The sequence below is a fragment of the Leucoraja erinacea genome, chromosome 3, assembly GCF_028641065.1.
Source record: "Leucoraja erinacea ecotype New England chromosome 3, Leri_hhj_1, whole genome shotgun sequence".
Classification (NCBI taxonomy): Eukaryota; Metazoa; Chordata; class Chondrichthyes; order Rajiformes; family Rajidae; genus Leucoraja; species Leucoraja erinaceus.
In genome coordinates, this window is record NC_073379.1 from 100,798,199 (window position 1) to 100,815,806 (window position 17,608).

Genomic DNA, 17,608 nt, shown 5'->3' on the forward strand with positions numbered 1-17,608 from the left:
AGTAGTGCCTTGCTAATACCCACCTTGGGTTGGTCAGAGGAGAGTAGTGCCTTGCTACACAGTGAGCCAGTGAAGTTAAACAAAGATATGGCAACAAAAATTGCCAGCACTGGCCTTGTTTAGAATGTTAAATATATCTCACTTCAATTTCATCTTTTGAGAAAATAAACTTTTAATTCCTCTCCAAAGCTCTTTGCTAAGTGCCAGAAATGCTCAAGTTATGTCCTCTGCACGCAGCGTTGGTAGCAAATTGAGAGCATGCGGAAAAATGTTCCCCACGGGTATAGGATTATGTTAACCTGCCCACGTGAGAATGAGCTGCATGGTCTCCGCACCCTGATTCCAGACATTGATTCCAACACAGTCCTCATGGGTCACTTATGGGAAATTACCACTGTGAGGAGGAGTGTGAATGTCACTTTGGAGAATGGTTACAGTCTCAGGCTGTCATTGTGCATTCAGGGAAATGGAACTCTGTTTAGTATTTTATATCAAATTCTAATCGACACAGTGCCGCAGCAGTAGAGATGATGCCTTACAGCTCCAGAGACCTGGGTTCGACTGATTATGGGTGCTATCTCAAGGGGGTTTGTACGTCTCCCCGTGACCGTGTGGGTTTTTTGTTCCATGCCTTTATGTTCCTTTACACAGACATTTTCACAATCTGAATGCTTCAGATGCTAGTCCATGTAGATATTTCTTACCCATTTGGTACCTATTTCTGCAAAGAACAGCCTTTATGATTCTCTTTTCAGAGAATTTAATGTTCATAATGTTCATCTGGTTGTAAGCTACTCAAGTGGTATATGAAGTGCTGTTCCGCCAGTTTGTATGTGGCCTCATTCTGGCAATGGAGGAGGTCCAGGACAGAAAAGTTGTTGTAGGAATGTAAAAAGGGGAGTTAAAATGATTAGGAATCAAAAGATTCAGCAGTCCGAGGGAGAGCAAGTTCAAGTGTTCGACAAATCGGTCAACTGCGATTGGGTCTCACTAGTATAAAGGAGGCCACATTGGGAGCACCAAATGCAGTACATGATGTTATATGAGGTATATAACCATATAACCATATAACAATTACAGCACGGAAACAGGCCATCTCGACCCTTCTAGTCCGTGCCGAACAAATAATCTCCCCTAGTCCCATATACCTGCGCTCAGACCATAACCCTCCATTCCCTTCCCATCCATATAACTATCCATATGTGAACTTGTGTTTCACATGGAAGATATGCTGGGTGCATAAGGTCATGATAGGAGTAGAATTAGGTCATTTGGCCCATCAAGTCTACTCCGCCATTCAATCATGGCTGATCTATCTCTCCCTCCTAAGCCAATCTCCTGCTTCTCCCCATAACCTCTGACACCCTGGATCGATGTGAGGGAGGAGATTTAGTTTAGTTTAGTTTAGAGATACAGCGCGGAAACAGGCCCTTGTCCCACCGAGTCCACACTGACCAGTGATCCCCGCACATTAACACTATCCCACAAGCACTAGGGACAATTTTCCACTTATACCAAGCCAATTAACCTACAAACCCATACGTCTTCGTAGTGTGGGAGGAAACCAAAGTTCTCGGAGAAAACCCATGCAGGTCACAGGGAGAACGTGCAAACTCCTTACAGACACCACCCGTAGTCAGGATCAAACTCGGGACTCTGCAACTGCAAGCACTGTAAAGCAGCAACTCTACCGCTGCGCCACCGTGCCGCCCCTTGTAGTGATAGGTGTAGGGACAGGTGTTACATCTCTTGCAGTTACAGGGGAAAGTATCTGGGGAGAGGACAGTTTGGGTGGGAAGGGATGAGTAAACCAAGGGGGCGCGGAGGGAGCGATCTCTATGGGAAGCAGAATGGGGGGAGGATGGGAAGATGTGACTGGTGGTGGGAGATGGTGGCAGAAATGACGGACTAATGTGATGGATGCGGATGCAAAATAGCAGGCTATCGTTTATATTTGACAAATTCTAATTTGGTTCATTTTATTTTAGGCATGGAACCAGGTGTGCTGGGGAAATTGCAATGCAAGCCAACAACAAAAAATGTGGAGTAGGAGTGGCGTACAATTCAAAAGTTGGAGGTACGATTGAAGAGAAATATTCCTGGTTTAAGACTGTGTATGAAGTGGAGACAAGCCTTACTTTCTTAAATGGTGGAAAATGTGTAAATTTGTTTTATTCTTGTGCTCTCATTTAATATCGATGCTTAACGTTCATCAGACCGGACTCCACTCGGTTTTGCTAGTGGATCTGTGGTGCTAAGCTTTTTGAAAGGCCACACGACCCGGCCTTTGTGTGTGTACTTTGAAATGTGGAAGTTCAGGGTGTACTGCATGGCTGATGGTGCCACATTTACCCTGAAGCTCTGTTTCCAAATCCACTTGGAGTCCCTTGGCAAAGATAGTGAAGAGAACTGTCTCATCCTGAACACAACTAAGACTAAAGAGATGGTGGTTAACTTTGGCAGGTCCAAGCTCCCCCTTCAGCCGGTCAACGCTGCTGGGGCTGACATTGAGGTGGTGCAGACATATAAATACCTTAGAGTGCACCTTGATAACAAACTGGACTGGTCTGTCAACTCTGACTCCCTCTACACAAAAGGCCAGAGCAGACTCTTTTTCCTCAGAAGGCTCAAATCCTTCAATGTGTGTAATGACATGCTGCACATGTTTTACAACACGGTGGTTGCAAGTGTTATTTTCTACGCTGTTGTCTGCTGGGGCAACAGCATTAGTGCAAAAAACAACAAGAAGCTGGTCAAATTGGTTAAACGAGCTAGCTCAGTGCTGGAGGGGACAGTAGACTCTGGGATGGATGTGCTTGAGAGGCGTATGAGGCACAAGGTGCAGGTCATCCTGAAAAACCCCGGGCATCCCCTCCGTGTAATTCTGGAGAGTCAAAAGAGCACTCGGAACAACAACCAGCTCCTCTCCCTGCCCTGTAGAACGGAGCGGTTCAGGAGATCCTTCACCCCTGCAGCCATTAGATTTTATAATTCGGACCGCTAGGCTGTAGGGGGATGCATTCTTGCAATTTTTAATTTTTAATTGTTAATTATTGGTCTTTTTAAGTATTTATTGCTCTCAGGCAGTGTCCACAGTGTATTCTATGTATTTTCTGTCTGCGTTTGTTTTGAATCTGTGGGTTTGTTGGTTGGGGGCTTCTGGACATCTGAATTTCCCTGAGGGGATCAATAAAGTATTTTTTATTTATTTATTTTATTATTTTATAAGCCGTGCTGGTATTCTTCTCCATTAAGCCGCATAATCAACTTTCAGATCCTTTGCCAACTTAGACCCGACAAAGAATCGGAGGCTTAATTGATGCTGACAGGAATTTTAGGCCTATGGATTAGGTCATCTTTTAAAGCCATGTTATTTGAGTTTTCTGTTTCTAATAAGTATCCATACATATTTCAATTACGCTTCTTTTGATTTAAATAGTCGCCACAGGGCGGCACAGTGGCGCAGTGGTGTAGCTGCTACCTCACAGGGCCAGAGGCCCAGGTTTGATCCTGACCTCGGGTGCTGCCTGTGTGGAGTTTGCCCGTTCTCCCTGTGACCACGTGGTTTTCCTGCGGCTTTCTCCCACATCCCAAAGAAGTGTGACTTTGGGAAAGGAAAATATGGGTTCATCTGTGTTAATATGGTAATTCACTGCAGAATGTCATTTTAAGCTAATACTCAAGTGCATGCCAGTGCGAGTCCATCCCCACCATTGCAATCAGCATGCAGGTGTGCCCTTGAAATAGGCTGCAAGAAAAGGAGAGAAATTTGAAAGGTGAAAATCGTCAGTAACAAAAATAATTATCAAAATGATTAGCGTGAGACTGTGGCACAGAAATCAGTCCTGGTCCTTCACAGCTCCTGCCATCCTGATTTAGTCCTGACCCTTTCAGTGCTTCCTGTGTGGAGTCGACACATTCTCCCTGTGGCCATGTAGGCTTTCCCTGGGTGCTCCGATTCCCTCCCACATCCCAAATATGTACTGGTAGATTAATAGCCACTGTACATAAGTGTATAAGTGGTGAAAGGATCAAACTGGACTGATGAGTATGTACGAGAGAAAATTTGCAGGAATACAGGAAAGTAAAAGTGGAATATAACCGACGGGATACTCTGCTGGAAGCTAGCACAGATTCATGATGCTGAAAATGTTGTGTTCAATACATCAAACATCAAACAAATCTAGTCCTCACCTTTCACCGGCCGAGTCCCCCTAGTCCTCACCTTTCACCGGCCGAGTCTCCCTACTCCTCACCTTTCACCCCACCAGCCGTCACATACAAAAAGTAATCCTCCGTCAGTTTCGCCACCTCCAACGTGACCCCACCACTCACCACATCTTCCCATCTCCCCCCATATCTGCCTTCCGCAAAGACCGCTCCCTCCATAACTCCCTTGTCAATTCTTCCCTTCCCTCTCGGTCCACCCCCTCCCCGGGCACTTTCCCTTGCAACCGCAAGAGATGCAACACTTGTCCCTTTACCTCCCCCCTCGACTCCGTTCAAGGACCCAAGCAATCGTTCCAGGTGCGACAGAGGTTTACCTGCATCTCTTCCAACCTCATCTATTGCGTCCGCTGCTCTAGATGTCAGCAGATCTATATCGGTGAGACCAAGCGGAGGTTGGGCGATCGTTTCGCCGAACACCTCCGCTCGGTCCGCAATAACCAAGCTGACCTCCCGGTGGCTCAGCACTTCAACTCCCCCTCCCACTCCGTCTCCGACCTCTCTGTCCTGGGTCTCCTCCATGGCCACAGCGAGCAGCACCGGAAATTGGAGGAACAGCACCTCATATTCCGTTTGGGGAGTCTGCACCCCGGGGGCATGAACATCGAATTCTCCCAATTTTGTTAGTCCTTGCTGTCTCCTCCCCTTCCTCAGCCCCCCTGCTGTCTCCTCCCATCCCCCAGCCTTCGGGCTACTCCTCCTTTTCCCTTTCTTGTCCCCCCCCCACCCCCGCCCCCGATCAGTCTGAAGAAGGGTTTCGGCCCGAAACGTTGCCTATTTCCTTCGCTCCATAGATGCTGCTGCACCCGCTGAGTTTCTCCAGCTTTTTTGTGTAAACATCAAACCACCTGTTTTGCTTTGAATCACAGTCATACAACGTGGAAAGTGGCCTTTCATCCCAAGAACCCTGCTGTAATCCTTCCAATATTAAAAAAAAATTTTTAAAGTCATTGTCCTTTTGCGAGGAATTTAAAAAAAAACTTGCCCTGCCTTTGCCGTCTCCTAGTAGAAGTTGCTCTACTCAACAGACAAAAATCTGTAGCCTCACTTTGATCTGGTATTTTGTTGGTTCATTGGTGTTTTATCATTAATGTTTTATTATTATTAACGTTTAGTGTTTTCTGAGTCATTCGTAACTGTCACTGTATGTCATGTTGTTACTTGTGGGCGGAGCACCAAGGCAAATTCCTTGTATGTGAATACTTGGCCAATAAACTTACTTACTTACTTAACTGATCCGGATATAGTTAGCAATACGATGTTACTGAAATCACTTAGAAGCAAATAGCAAGCTGATCCTGCCGTATAACAGATGCAAATAGAAAAGGGAACCACTCGTCCTAGAAGAAGATCAAATTGATTTTCAGGGGATGATTAAATACAGGGAGTCATACCACCTGTTCAATTTATCCAGACAGCAGTGGAAATAGAGAAAGCAGCTCACAAGCTGGGTGTGGTGCCTGAGTGTGAAATGCATCTGTTTTCCTCATTTTTAAATCTCATTTTGAGAGCCAATGGTCGAACAATCCATGGTTGCTCCAATGCAAATATCAAGCCCTTGTATCTTCAAATATCATATTTCAATATTTTTCAAACAAGAACTATGTGAGAAAAGGAATAACATCACTCTGGGTGACTTTCTTTGCTGGTCAGCTTCAGTTGAAAAGCTCTATAGATAGAATGATTGCCTTTCATCATCAGTCTAACATGACCTGTGCCTAATCATGCCTTAAAATAGTCAAAGTCTCCCTGCAGGCTGGCTCAGCACTTTGTCAGCCAACATTGCGATGACTCCAACCAGTGTGATGTATTGCAATTCCCGATCTGCAACTGGCTGGTTCAATGGAAATGGAGCATTGGCCCAATTTGATGCATGCCTTGGGTCAATGCCACAGGGAATGTGCCTCAAGTACAATGCCAGTTTTACAATGGAAAAATACATCCAACTTTGAGATACAGTCATACGACATGGAAACTGGCCTTTCGTCCCAAGAATCCAGTTGCAGTAATCCTACACTATATAAGTGTCATAAAATCATATAGCATGACCACAGGTCTTTTGGCCATTCGAGTCCATACCAACCATTGAGAATGTATTTACGCTAACCTTACACTGATCTCATTTTGGCTCAGCAACTTGTCAGCCAACATTGCGATGACTCCAACCTCATCTATTGCATCCGCTGCTCTAGGTGTCAGCTGATCTATATCGGTGAGACCAAGCGTAGGCCTGGCGATCGTTTCGCCGAACACCTCCGCTCGGTCCGCAATAACCAACCTGACCTCCCGGTGGCTCAGCACTTCAACTCCCCCTCCCATTCCGTATCCGACCTCTTGGTCCTGGGCCTCCTCCATGGCCAGAGTGAGCTACACCGGAAATTGGAGGAACAGCACCTCACCTTGGAAGAACAGCACCAGGACGCAGACTCCCCCTGGGCAGTCTGCATCCTGGGGCCATGAACATTGAATTCTCCCAATTTTGTTAGTCCTTGCTGTCTCCTCCCCTTCCTATCTCTCCCTCAGCCCTCGGGCTCCTCCTCCTCCTTTTTCCTTTCTTCTCCCCCCCCCATCAATCTGAAGAAGGGTTTCGGCCCGAAACGTTGCCTATTTCCTTCGCTCCATAGATGCTGCTGCATTCGCTGAGTTTCTCCAGCTTTTTTGTCTACCTTCGAAATTCCAGCATCTGCAGTTCATTCTTAAACACTGATCTCATTTTAATTTTTTCACATTCCCATTAACACCTGCCAGATTCACCCACACATGAGAGGCAGATTACAATGGGTAATTGTGAACGTGCATAACTTTGGGTTGTGGAAGGAAACTTGAGGACTTGGAGGAAACGCATACAGTGGCAGGAAGAACCTACATACTCTGCACATGCAACAATGGAGGTCAGGATAGAACTCAGGTCATTGGACCAGTGAGGCAGCAGCTCTACTAACTGCATCATTCTGCCAACATTTGAAGTTCTTCATTTTCTTTCTAGATTTTTTTTTAATTTATTGGAGGAAAAAATAAAAAAATTACAATACATCTGACATATTGCAGTACATTTCCCTCCATTTCCTTTGTAGATTTGATTTACTTTACAAAATTATTCAGAAGTTATGTTCCACAGAAATATGTCGTTTTAACTCCAAATAATGGGAACATGTTATCGACTATTTCCAGTGGGATGAAACTAAAATGGAACTGATAAGGTTGATTACCAAACATATGGTGGAGATGGAAATTGGTTTGATCATTCTGGGAAGGACTGATAAATTAAATGCAGAGCATATGTCAAATTACACGCTAATTATACACTTTTCATCGCAGTAAGAAGTAAATGAACCAGTGGTTTAATAATCTAGAACACATGGCAACTACACAGGCTCTGGGAGACTGAGAAGAGTGTATGTTCTGCCTTTGCCAGCTTTTTGTTTACAAGTGTAATGCAGAGTTTAATAGCTATGCTGCTATGGCAACTTCTAGGTTTTTTTTTATTTTATTTTCCGTGTTTTAATACAGTGATGAAGAAAGCTTGCTCACTCTATCTAAACATACATACTTGATTTGTTATGGCAGCAGTTGTGATTATGATCAAGAGTCTAATGTATTTTCCGAAATTCTGCTCCAATATGTTGCTATTGGTTATAGCAATGATTCATCACAAACATTGTTGTAATTAGTTGGGGAAAACTAACTGATGCATATGTGAAATATCGCTTTATCGAGTAAGTTGTTCTTACTGAGTAACGTGAAGACGGACTTCAAACTTATTACTGGTATCACTTCTGACTAAAGGTTGAATAAGTTAGGTCTTTATTCTCTGGAGCGCAGAAGGTTAAGGGGGGACTTGATAGAGGTCTTTAAAATGATGAGAGGGATAGACAGAGTTGATGTGGACAAGCTTTTCCCTTTGAGAGTAGGGAAGATTCAAACAAGAGGACATGACTTCAGAATTAAGGGACAGAAGTTTAGGGGTAACATGAGGGGGAACTTCTTTACTCAGAGAGTGGTAGCGGTGTGGAATGAGCTTCCAGTGGAAGCGGTGGAGGCAGGTTCATTGGTATCATTTAAAAATAAATTGGATAGGCATATGGATGAGAAGGGAATGGAGGGTTGTGGTATGAGTGCAGGCAGGTGGGACTAAGGGAAAAAAAATTTGTTCGGCACGGACTTGTAGGGCCGAGATGGCCTGTTTCCGTGCTGTGATTGTTATATGGTTATATGGTTAATCAACAATTCAGTTGTGCAGATTTTAGGAAAGTGCTGTGAATGTTTTACTCCAGAATCCTCATGTGCTTTTCCACCATTCATGGAGATAACAAAACATTTGCAGATCAGTCTAGTTATTTCAAATGTGTTGTTGTCTTGATTTATTTTAGCGAAGAGGGAAATGTGTTACAAACTCGCATTGATATGATCCCAGTGCTTGATTTGTGATGTTGTGTGCTGGAATTGTGATGTAAATGTTACCGCAACATCCAAGAAGTTAATAACTAGATTAATATACAGCAGCCAAAAGCATCACGTGAACTGTTATATGCACTATTCTGTTTACAAAAAAACCCACTGTACAATCCTATGAAATGATAAGGTGCTGAAATGGTAAATGGTAAATACTGACTGCATATTTATAGGTAACATTTCCAGCTTTATTATTTAGTAGATAACATTCTATTTGTAACTCTCTCTACCATTCCCTTTCATTGATTATCCCATTGCTCCTTGGCCTTTGCTATTAAATTAATACAATGATTTAATTCTGAGTAACTCACTTTCTAGTTTACCTACTTCGAAGTAAAATGCCTACCAGGATATGGCAGTGGACAGGAATTTGTTAAATATGGTGACAAACCTATAATTATCCCCCAATTATCACACAATTCAATAGACAATAGACAATAGGTGCAGGAGTAGGCCATTCGGCCCTTCGAGCCAGCACCGCCATTCAATGTGATCATGGCTGATCATCCCCAATCAGTACCCCTTCTCCCCATATCCCCTGACTCCGCTATCTTTAAGAGCCCTATCTAGCTCTCTCTTAGAGAACCGGCCTCCACCGCACTCTGAGGCAGAGAATTCCACAGACTTACAACACTCTGTGAGAAAAAGTGTTTCCTCGTCTCCGTTGTAAATGGCTTACCCTTTATTCTTAAACTGTGGCCCCTGCTTCTGGACTCCCCCAACATCGGGAACATGTTTCTTGCCTCTAGCATGTCCAAGCCCTTAACAATCTTATATGTTTCAATGAGATGCCCTCTCATCCTTCTAAACTCGAAGATTAAAAGTTATATAGGGCTAGTGGGAATATGTGGGAATGGATTGGTACAGTTTGAAATTCTTTTTTTTTGGCCAAATATATGTGTGCAATTCTCCATTCTTTGTTTTAGTTGCACTATCTGATGTAAATTTATGGAACTTTAATGAAAGTAAAATATCCGACCAATGCCACCAGCAAGTTATCTGGGTTTTCCTTTAGGTATCAGGATGCTGGATGGTATCGTAACAGATGCGATTGAAGCTACTTCAATTGGGTTCAACCCACAGCATGTGGACATTTATAGCGCAAGCTGGGGGCCAAATGATGATGGGAAGACTGTGGAAGGTCCCGGCAGACTTGCACAGAAAGCGTTTGAATATGGCATTCAGAAGGCAAGTAGGAAATCACCGAATGGATGAAACATTATCCTTTCAGATTTTAACCTGTCTGATGTTCTTTTCTCCTAAATGCGAATAAGAGTAATAATTAAAAATATCTGTCAATATAACTCATGTGCAGTTTCAATCCGCCTCAAATGAGATAAGAAATTGCATTACCATTATTAAAACATCATAACAGCTATAACAGATCATATTATTTATCAGCTCATACTTATCAGACAGACACAAAAAGCTGGAGAAACTCAGCGGGACAGGCAGCATCTGTGGAGATAAGGAATGGGTGACGTTTCGGGACGAGACTCTTCCTCAGACTGGTTAGGGATAAGGGAAGCAAGAGATATACATGGTGATGTGGAGAGATCCCAAATCCCAAATCCTCCGTCTTCGCCGCATCTGCGCCCAAGATGAGGTGTTCCACATTAGAATATCCGAGATGTCCTCATTCTTTAGGGTACGGGAGTTCTCCTCTCCCATCATAGATGAGGCCCTCACTGGTGTCTCCTTGGTACCCCACAGCTCTGCCCTTGCTCCCCCTCCCCCCTAGTTGTAACAGAGATAGAGTTCCCCTGGTCCTTACCTTCCACCCCGTCAGCTGTCGCATTCAACATATAATCCTCCGTAACGTCCACCACCTCCAACGGGATCCCACCATGAGCCACATTTTCCCATCACCCCTTTCCGCCTTCTGCAGAGACCATTCCCTCCGCAACTCCCTGGTTAACCCATCCCTTCCCACCCAAACCACCTCCTCCCCAGGTACCGTTCCCAGCAACCGCAGAAGATGCAACACCTGTCGCTACACCTCCTCGCTCGACTCTGTCCAGGGACCCCGACAGTCCTTTCAGGTTAGGCAGAGGTTCACTTGCATCTCCTCCAACCTCATCTACTGTATCCGTTGTTCAAGATGTGGACTCTTATACATCGGCAAGACCAAACGCAGACTGGGTGATCGTTTCACCGAACACCTTCGCAAAGTCCGCCTGAACCAACCTGATCTCCCGGTTGCTGGACACTTTCATTCTCCTTCCCATTCCTACACAGACCTTTCTGCCTTCGGTCTCCTCCATTGTCATGGTGAGGCTAAACGCACATTGTAGGAACGGCATCACATATTTCGCTTGGGCAACTTACAGCCCAGTGGTATGAATATTGATTTCTCTCATTTTAGGTAGCCCTAGCATTCCCTCTCTCTATATCCCTCCCCCACCTAAGTCACACTCATTTTCGAGCTACAAACAGCTTACAATGGCCTGTTTCCTTTATCATCGTTTTTTGTTGTTGAATATCTTTCAATCATTGTTCTTTATCTCTCCACATCACCATCTATATCTCTCGTTTCCCTTATCCCTAACCAGTCTGAAGAAAGGTCTCGACCTGAAACATCACCCGTTCCTTCTCTCCAGAGATGCTGCCGGTCCTGCTGAGTTACCCCAGGTTCTATCTTCAGTTTAAACCAGCATCTGCAGTCCCTTCTTATACTTATCAAATCGTCATTTAGAGAGCTGTTCTGAAGATACCAAATATAAACGGGTCATTGCAGAAGTGATAGGGACATTCATGAATGAAAGGGAAACCCTAATTGGGGAAGATGAAGAAATGGAACAAATGAGATTACTCCATGGAAACAAAAACAGTTAAAAGATAATAGATGACTTAACATAAAAAGTTTTAGTAGTGTACACAATGTCTTGTTCTACTGGTTGTAAAATTGATAATGATGGGTTATCAACTTAAAGTTTTGATTTAAAGAGTGTGGAGAAATGTCTGCATGCAGGGGAATGTTATATGAGAAATGTTGAATGGGGAACAAAGTGTTAGTTGTGTCAGATATTTTTCTATGAATACAGCAACCAACAAACCAGAGAACATGAACACATACTTTCAAAACACACTAAAAATAACAAAAAAGACAAAAAAAACAGACAGACTGACTGTTGGCGAGGCTGCCTCGCCAACAGTCTGTCTGTTTTTTTTTGTCTTTTTTGTTATTTTTAGTGTGTTTTGAAAGTATGTGTTCATGTTCTCTGGTTTGTTTTATGTGGGGTTTGGGGAGGGGGGGGGGGGGGGGGGGGGTGGTGGAGGAAAAACTTTTTTTCAATCTCATACCTTGCCGGAGATGCGATTGTTTTTTCCGGATCGTATCTCCGGTCGCTCTGCAGCCAAACTTCATGAAGTTGGCGGGCTTGCTCGAGACTGACTTTGAGCCCCACCACGGGGCCATGAACATATCATCGGAGTCTGCGATCCCGTGCTTGGGATCGACGCTCCTGCGGATTTCAACATCGAGGAGCTCCAAGTGGCAGAAGGTTCGACCCAGGGTCTGATCGCCCGGCACGGGGGAAGCTGAGATCCCCACGATACAGGAGCTTGATCGCCCCGATGTGGAGGGCTCGACCGCAGCTGTGGGCGCCAAGATCGCCCCGACAACGGAATGGTCGAGTGCCCCCGATCGCGGGCGAACAAAGAAGGGAAGAAAGTTGAACTAGTTTTACCTTCCATCACAGTGAGGAATGTGGGGGAGTTCCCTGTGGTGGATGTTCATGTTTAAAATGTATTTGGGTGTCGTGTTGCTCTTTATTGGTATGGCTGTGTGGCAAATCAAATTCATCGTATGTTGCAATACATACTTGGCTAACAAAATACTATTATGATTATGATTATGAATGGATTTCCCAGTGGGAAATTAGGTAAATATTTGAATTTGGGGAAGATGTTAAGCAATACGAAGGCAGCAAGGTGGTTGATTTAATGGGGTAATCTAGTAAAGAGTCAACATAGACTTCATCGATTGGATTGAGTAAATGCTGTAATCTGTTATGGTTCTACAATATCATGCCATGATAAGATGAATGTTACAATTATGCCTTTACAGGGTAGAGGAGGAAAAGGGTCTGTTTTTGTCTGGGCATCTGGGAATGGGGGTCGCCAAGGTGATAACTGTGACTGTGATGGATATACAGACAGCATCTATACTGTGTCCATAAGCAGTGCCTCCCAACAAGGGCTGTCTCCATGGTATGCAGAAAAGTGTTCCTCCACGCTTGCTACAGCCTACAGCAGTGGAGACTACACAGATCAAAGAATTGTAAGTATATGACTGGTAAGCAAAGCTGTTTATTTATATTATTGCGATTTTCTCATTTCACTCTTCCTAGAACTGACGTGAAGTTTGCAGTAGCATCTCAGCATCATTTAGTAATTACATTTTCAGAATTCATTGTATCGAACTGTAGATGTTATCATAATTATACTGTATATAAAAGGCATAAGGCAATGATGAATCTAATTAAACATCTCAAGCAGAGCCCTGGAAGGATAACATTGAGGTTCCAGGTCAAAAGATTTATTGAGGATACTGGACTAAGTGGGACCCGTTGGGTCCCAGCTCCACACGGGAGGGTTGGTCGCCCAACGCAATACTCACCTCTCCACCAATTCCAATATTGGTGGTCAGTGGGGGGGCTTTCTGGAGTGCTAGTATGGGTGTTGTGGGCTGAAGGGACTGGTTCCCAGAGGGCTAGTATGGACTGTGGGCCGAATGGATTCTTGGGCTGGCGGCTCAGTCACTCAAGCCTGTTGTGCTGGCTGCTCACTCACTCATGGCTGGTGGGCTGGCAGTTGACTCATGGCTACTCCTTGAAATTCCATTTCAAGCAGGGTGCAAGGCCACCAAATTCAAGTGCAGTTTCCTGCCACTTCAAGCAGGGTGCAAGGCCATCAAATTCGAAAGTATGGCAATTACAAGATACAAGATACAAGATACATTTAATTGTCATTTGGACCCCTTGAGGTCCAAACGAAATGCCGTTTCTGCAGCCATACATTACAAACACATAGACCCAAGACACAACATAATTTACATAAACATCCATCACATCGCTGTGATGGAAGGCCAAAAAAACTTATCTCTCCACTGCACTCTCCCCCCCCATGTCAGAGTCAAAGTCAAAGCCCCCGGCTGGCGATGGCGATTGTCCCGCGGCCATTAAAGCCACGCCGGGTGGTGCGAGGTCGCACACCGGGTCTTGGTGTTAGAGCCCCCGGCGTGCGCTCGCAGAGTCCCGCGGCCATTCCAAGCCGCGCGGGGCAGTGATGTAGGCCCCGCTCCAGGAGCTCTTCAACCCCGCAACTCGGGCGGGGGAAGTCGCCGTTGCGAGAGCCCTGAAAAGCGGTCTCCCCCCAGGGACCCGCGGGCTCCCGGTGCCGCCGTCCACAGACCTGCCGTTGGAGCCTCCGACTCTCCGGTTGGGCCGCAGCAGCAGCAGCAGCAGCAGCGCTCCTCCACCGCTCCACCCGCTCCGGACTCGGCCAGCCCCGCGACGGCGACGGTAAGTCGTCGGCACCAGAGTCCCCGGCTTCTTCCTGTTGGAGGCCGCTCCTCGTTGCGGCCCCAACGACAACGGAAACCCGACGAGAAAAGGTCGGGTCTCCAGTGCAGGGAGAGATTTAAAAAGTTTCCTGGAATGGCATGATACAGATGTTGCCGCTGATCGTCTATGGTAAAGAAGGTACATCCCTGTGCACCATCGACTGGATCCATGCTTTCAAGCTTGTCATGGACGCCTAGATCTATGATGGATCAACTATGGCATTGTCATCTACCACAATTGCAACATGGTCAGCAAGTGCGAGAACAACCTGCAGAAGGTTCTTGACCAGTTTCCGGACGTTTTTGCACCTGAACTCGGACATTGCACAAAGATGAAGGCACGTCTCATACTCAAAGACGATGCCATCCCTAAGTTCTTCAAACCCAGACCTGTTCCGTTCAGTCAGATGGACGCCGTCGATAAGGAACCTTGTCGTCTTGAAGAAATGGGAATTATCACCCATGTGGACCATTCAGACTGGGCCACACCCACAGTTTTCGTTCAGAAGCCTTGCGGCAAGGTGCGCATCTGTGGCGAATACAAAGTGACTGTAAACCCCCAATTGCACATTGATCAACACCCCCATACAAAGAGTGGACGAGCTGTTCGTCAAGCTGCAAGGAGGACAGTACTTCTCGAAATTGGACTTGTCCGACGCATATCTCCAAGTGGAACTGGACGATGAGACAAAAAACCTGCTCGTGATCAACACGCACAAGGGCTGTTCAGATACAACCGATCGTCGATTGGACCAGCGCCGGCCATCTTCAAGAAACTGGTCGACAATCTCGTTGCTGGATTTCATTTGTAGCCGCCTACCTGGATGACATAATTGTCACTGGCCGGACAGAGGAAGAACTCCTGCGGAACCTAGAACAGGTCCTCAAGGCAATGAACAACCACGGCATGAAGTTGCGCAAGGACAAGTGCACATTCTTCCGACAACAGGTCACATATCTTGGACATGTGATCTCAGCAAGTGGTCTGAAGCCATCGGAAGAACGAGTGGACGCCATTGTGAAATTGCCGACGCCCGAAAATGTGAAGCAGCTTGAAAGCTTCATGGGCAAGGTGAACTACAATGGCAAGTTCATACCAGCACTTTCAACTTTGTGCACACCATTGAACAACCTGCAAAAACAGGATGTCGAATGGCACTGGTCCAAAGAGTGTGACCATGCATTCACCAGGTTGAAGGAGATGCTTGCCCAGAAGATGGCTGTTGAAATGTTCCAGTGCATTTGATGGAATGAAGTTGGATTTCACCATGAGTGTGTTTTTATTATTGGGCCGCCAATAAACATGGTGTCAGAAGTGGGATACAAACCCACGCCTCCAAAGGAGTTAATTCAGCCAGTGAGGTTTTCCAGTGTACTATGGAACAATCTTTGATAGGTACCCATGGTACATAATCGTAGACGACATCCTGGTCACCGGGCGCAATGCACAAGAACACGACTCAAACCTGAAACAGGTTCTGGATCATGCCAAGGAGGTAAATCTCAAGGTCAACCCTCTGAAATGCAGGTTTTGGTTCGACAAAGTGACTTATGTGGGCCACGTGTTTATCAACAACGGACTTAAGCCAGACCCATTTAAAACCATTGCCATCAATGAAATACCAGCACCTACGGATGTGACTGCTCTACAACGATTCTTAGGCATGGTAAACTACCTGGGAAAATTCATCCCAAACTTCAGCGAGCTATCAGCCCCGCTGCGACAACTGACCCACAAGTATACACACTGGTCCTGGCACCAACACCAGCAGAGGGCATTTGAAACCCTCAAACAACTAATGTCTTGCGCTCCAACCCTCGCATACTTTGATGCCAAATTACGCGTCACCCTTACCTGTGATGCCTCCCAGTGTGGACTGGGCGCTGCTTGCCTACAAGACGATGGAAAGGGTTCCAGATATGTTGCCTATGCCGCCTGTACCGTGACCGACACTGAACAACGCCACGCTCAAATCGAAAAAGGAGCTACTCGCAGTAACCTTTGCCTGCAAGAAATTCAAGGACTTTATCTTTGGCAACCCGATCACAGTCGAAACCGATCACCAGCCCCTGGTCAGTATCCTCAGTAAACCGATCCACACGGCACCAGCGCACTTACAACGCATGGTGATGGAACTACAGAGATATGACATCAGACTAAACTACAAACGTGGTAGGACATGCGCTTAGCTGGCACCCTCTCACGGGCACCTCGCCCAACCTGCAAAAAACACCTGTCTGATGATGAGCATGAGGGGTACACAGTTATGATGGTCTCCTGCCTCCCATCTGCCGGTTGAGACATCCCAGTATCACAAACAGCTGCAGACGAAAGGCTACAATCGCTGGCCACTGTCACCCGCCGCGGCTGGCCAGACAAACAGCACCTCCTGCCACAAGCTGTCCGCCTATTTTTCCCTGTCCATGATGAACTGGTCATTCAGGACGGCGTGATAATGGAAGGACACATGGCGGGCATCCCGAAGTCTCTTCACACCAAGTACTTCGACATTGTCCAATGGGGGCCATCCCACTGCAGAAAGAACCCTTCAACATGCAAAAGGAATGCTGTTTATTCATGTGTTTTGTAGTCAATGCCTACTATGTTCTGTTGGGCTGAAGCAAAGCAAGAATTTCATTGTCCTATCAGGGACACATGACAATAAACTCACTTGAACTTGAACTTGAATTTGTTCTGGCCAGACATGGCAAACTACATTCTCTCTCTCGCTCGGGCACACTAGTTAGTAAGCCAGACGCAAGCAGCTGGCTGTTGAAATGTTCCAGTGCATTTGATGGAACAATGTTGGATTTCACCATGAGTGTGTTTTAATTATTGGGCCGCCGATAAACACACTCGCCTGCCCAATCTCTCTCCTCAGTCCCATTAGTCCTGGCCACATCCACATAAATCTTTTCTGCTCTCTTTCCATAGTTAATGGCATCTTTCCTATTGCAGAACTGAACTCAATATTCAAGTGCTGCCCAACAACATCTTGTACAAATTTCAAAAGTAATGATAACTATCAAAAGTAATGATACACTTTAAAAAAATGTTGTATATGTTTTTATAGCCTGAGGTCTGTATATATTTAATGTATTTTGTCATATATTTATTTTAAGAATACAGCATGGTTTAATAATATGCTATAAAATAACAACCTTGGCAAATGTGTTTCTCTCCTTTCTTTTTTTTTCAGACAAGTGCCGATCTTCACAATGACTGCACTGAGACTCACACTGGGACTTCAGCCTCAGCCCCCCTGGCCGCTGGGATTATTGCCCTTGCTCTGGAACAAAAGTACGTCAGTTCTCCAAATAGAATAAAACCTGTGAAGTGGAAGGCTTGATTAGCTTCGGCTT

The 17,608-nt window shown here is 45.5% G+C and overlaps 1 protein-coding gene across 1 annotated transcript in view; it reads left to right on the forward strand.

The window, feature by feature from the left end:
• The window catches only part of pcsk1 (proprotein convertase subtilisin/kexin type 1), a 77,474-nt gene that overhangs the window by 36,672 nt on the left and 23,194 nt on the right, over nt 1-17,608 (forward strand). Inside the window, exons 6-9 of the mRNA XM_055633313.1 lie at nt 1,989-2,077; nt 9,695-9,867; nt 12,749-12,961; nt 17,446-17,546. Of these exons, the coding sequence (XP_055489288.1) occupies nt 1,989-2,077; nt 9,695-9,867; nt 12,749-12,961; nt 17,446-17,546 (576 nt within the window). The remainder of the gene's footprint in view (nt 1-1,988; nt 2,078-9,694; nt 9,868-12,748; nt 12,962-17,445; nt 17,547-17,608) is intronic.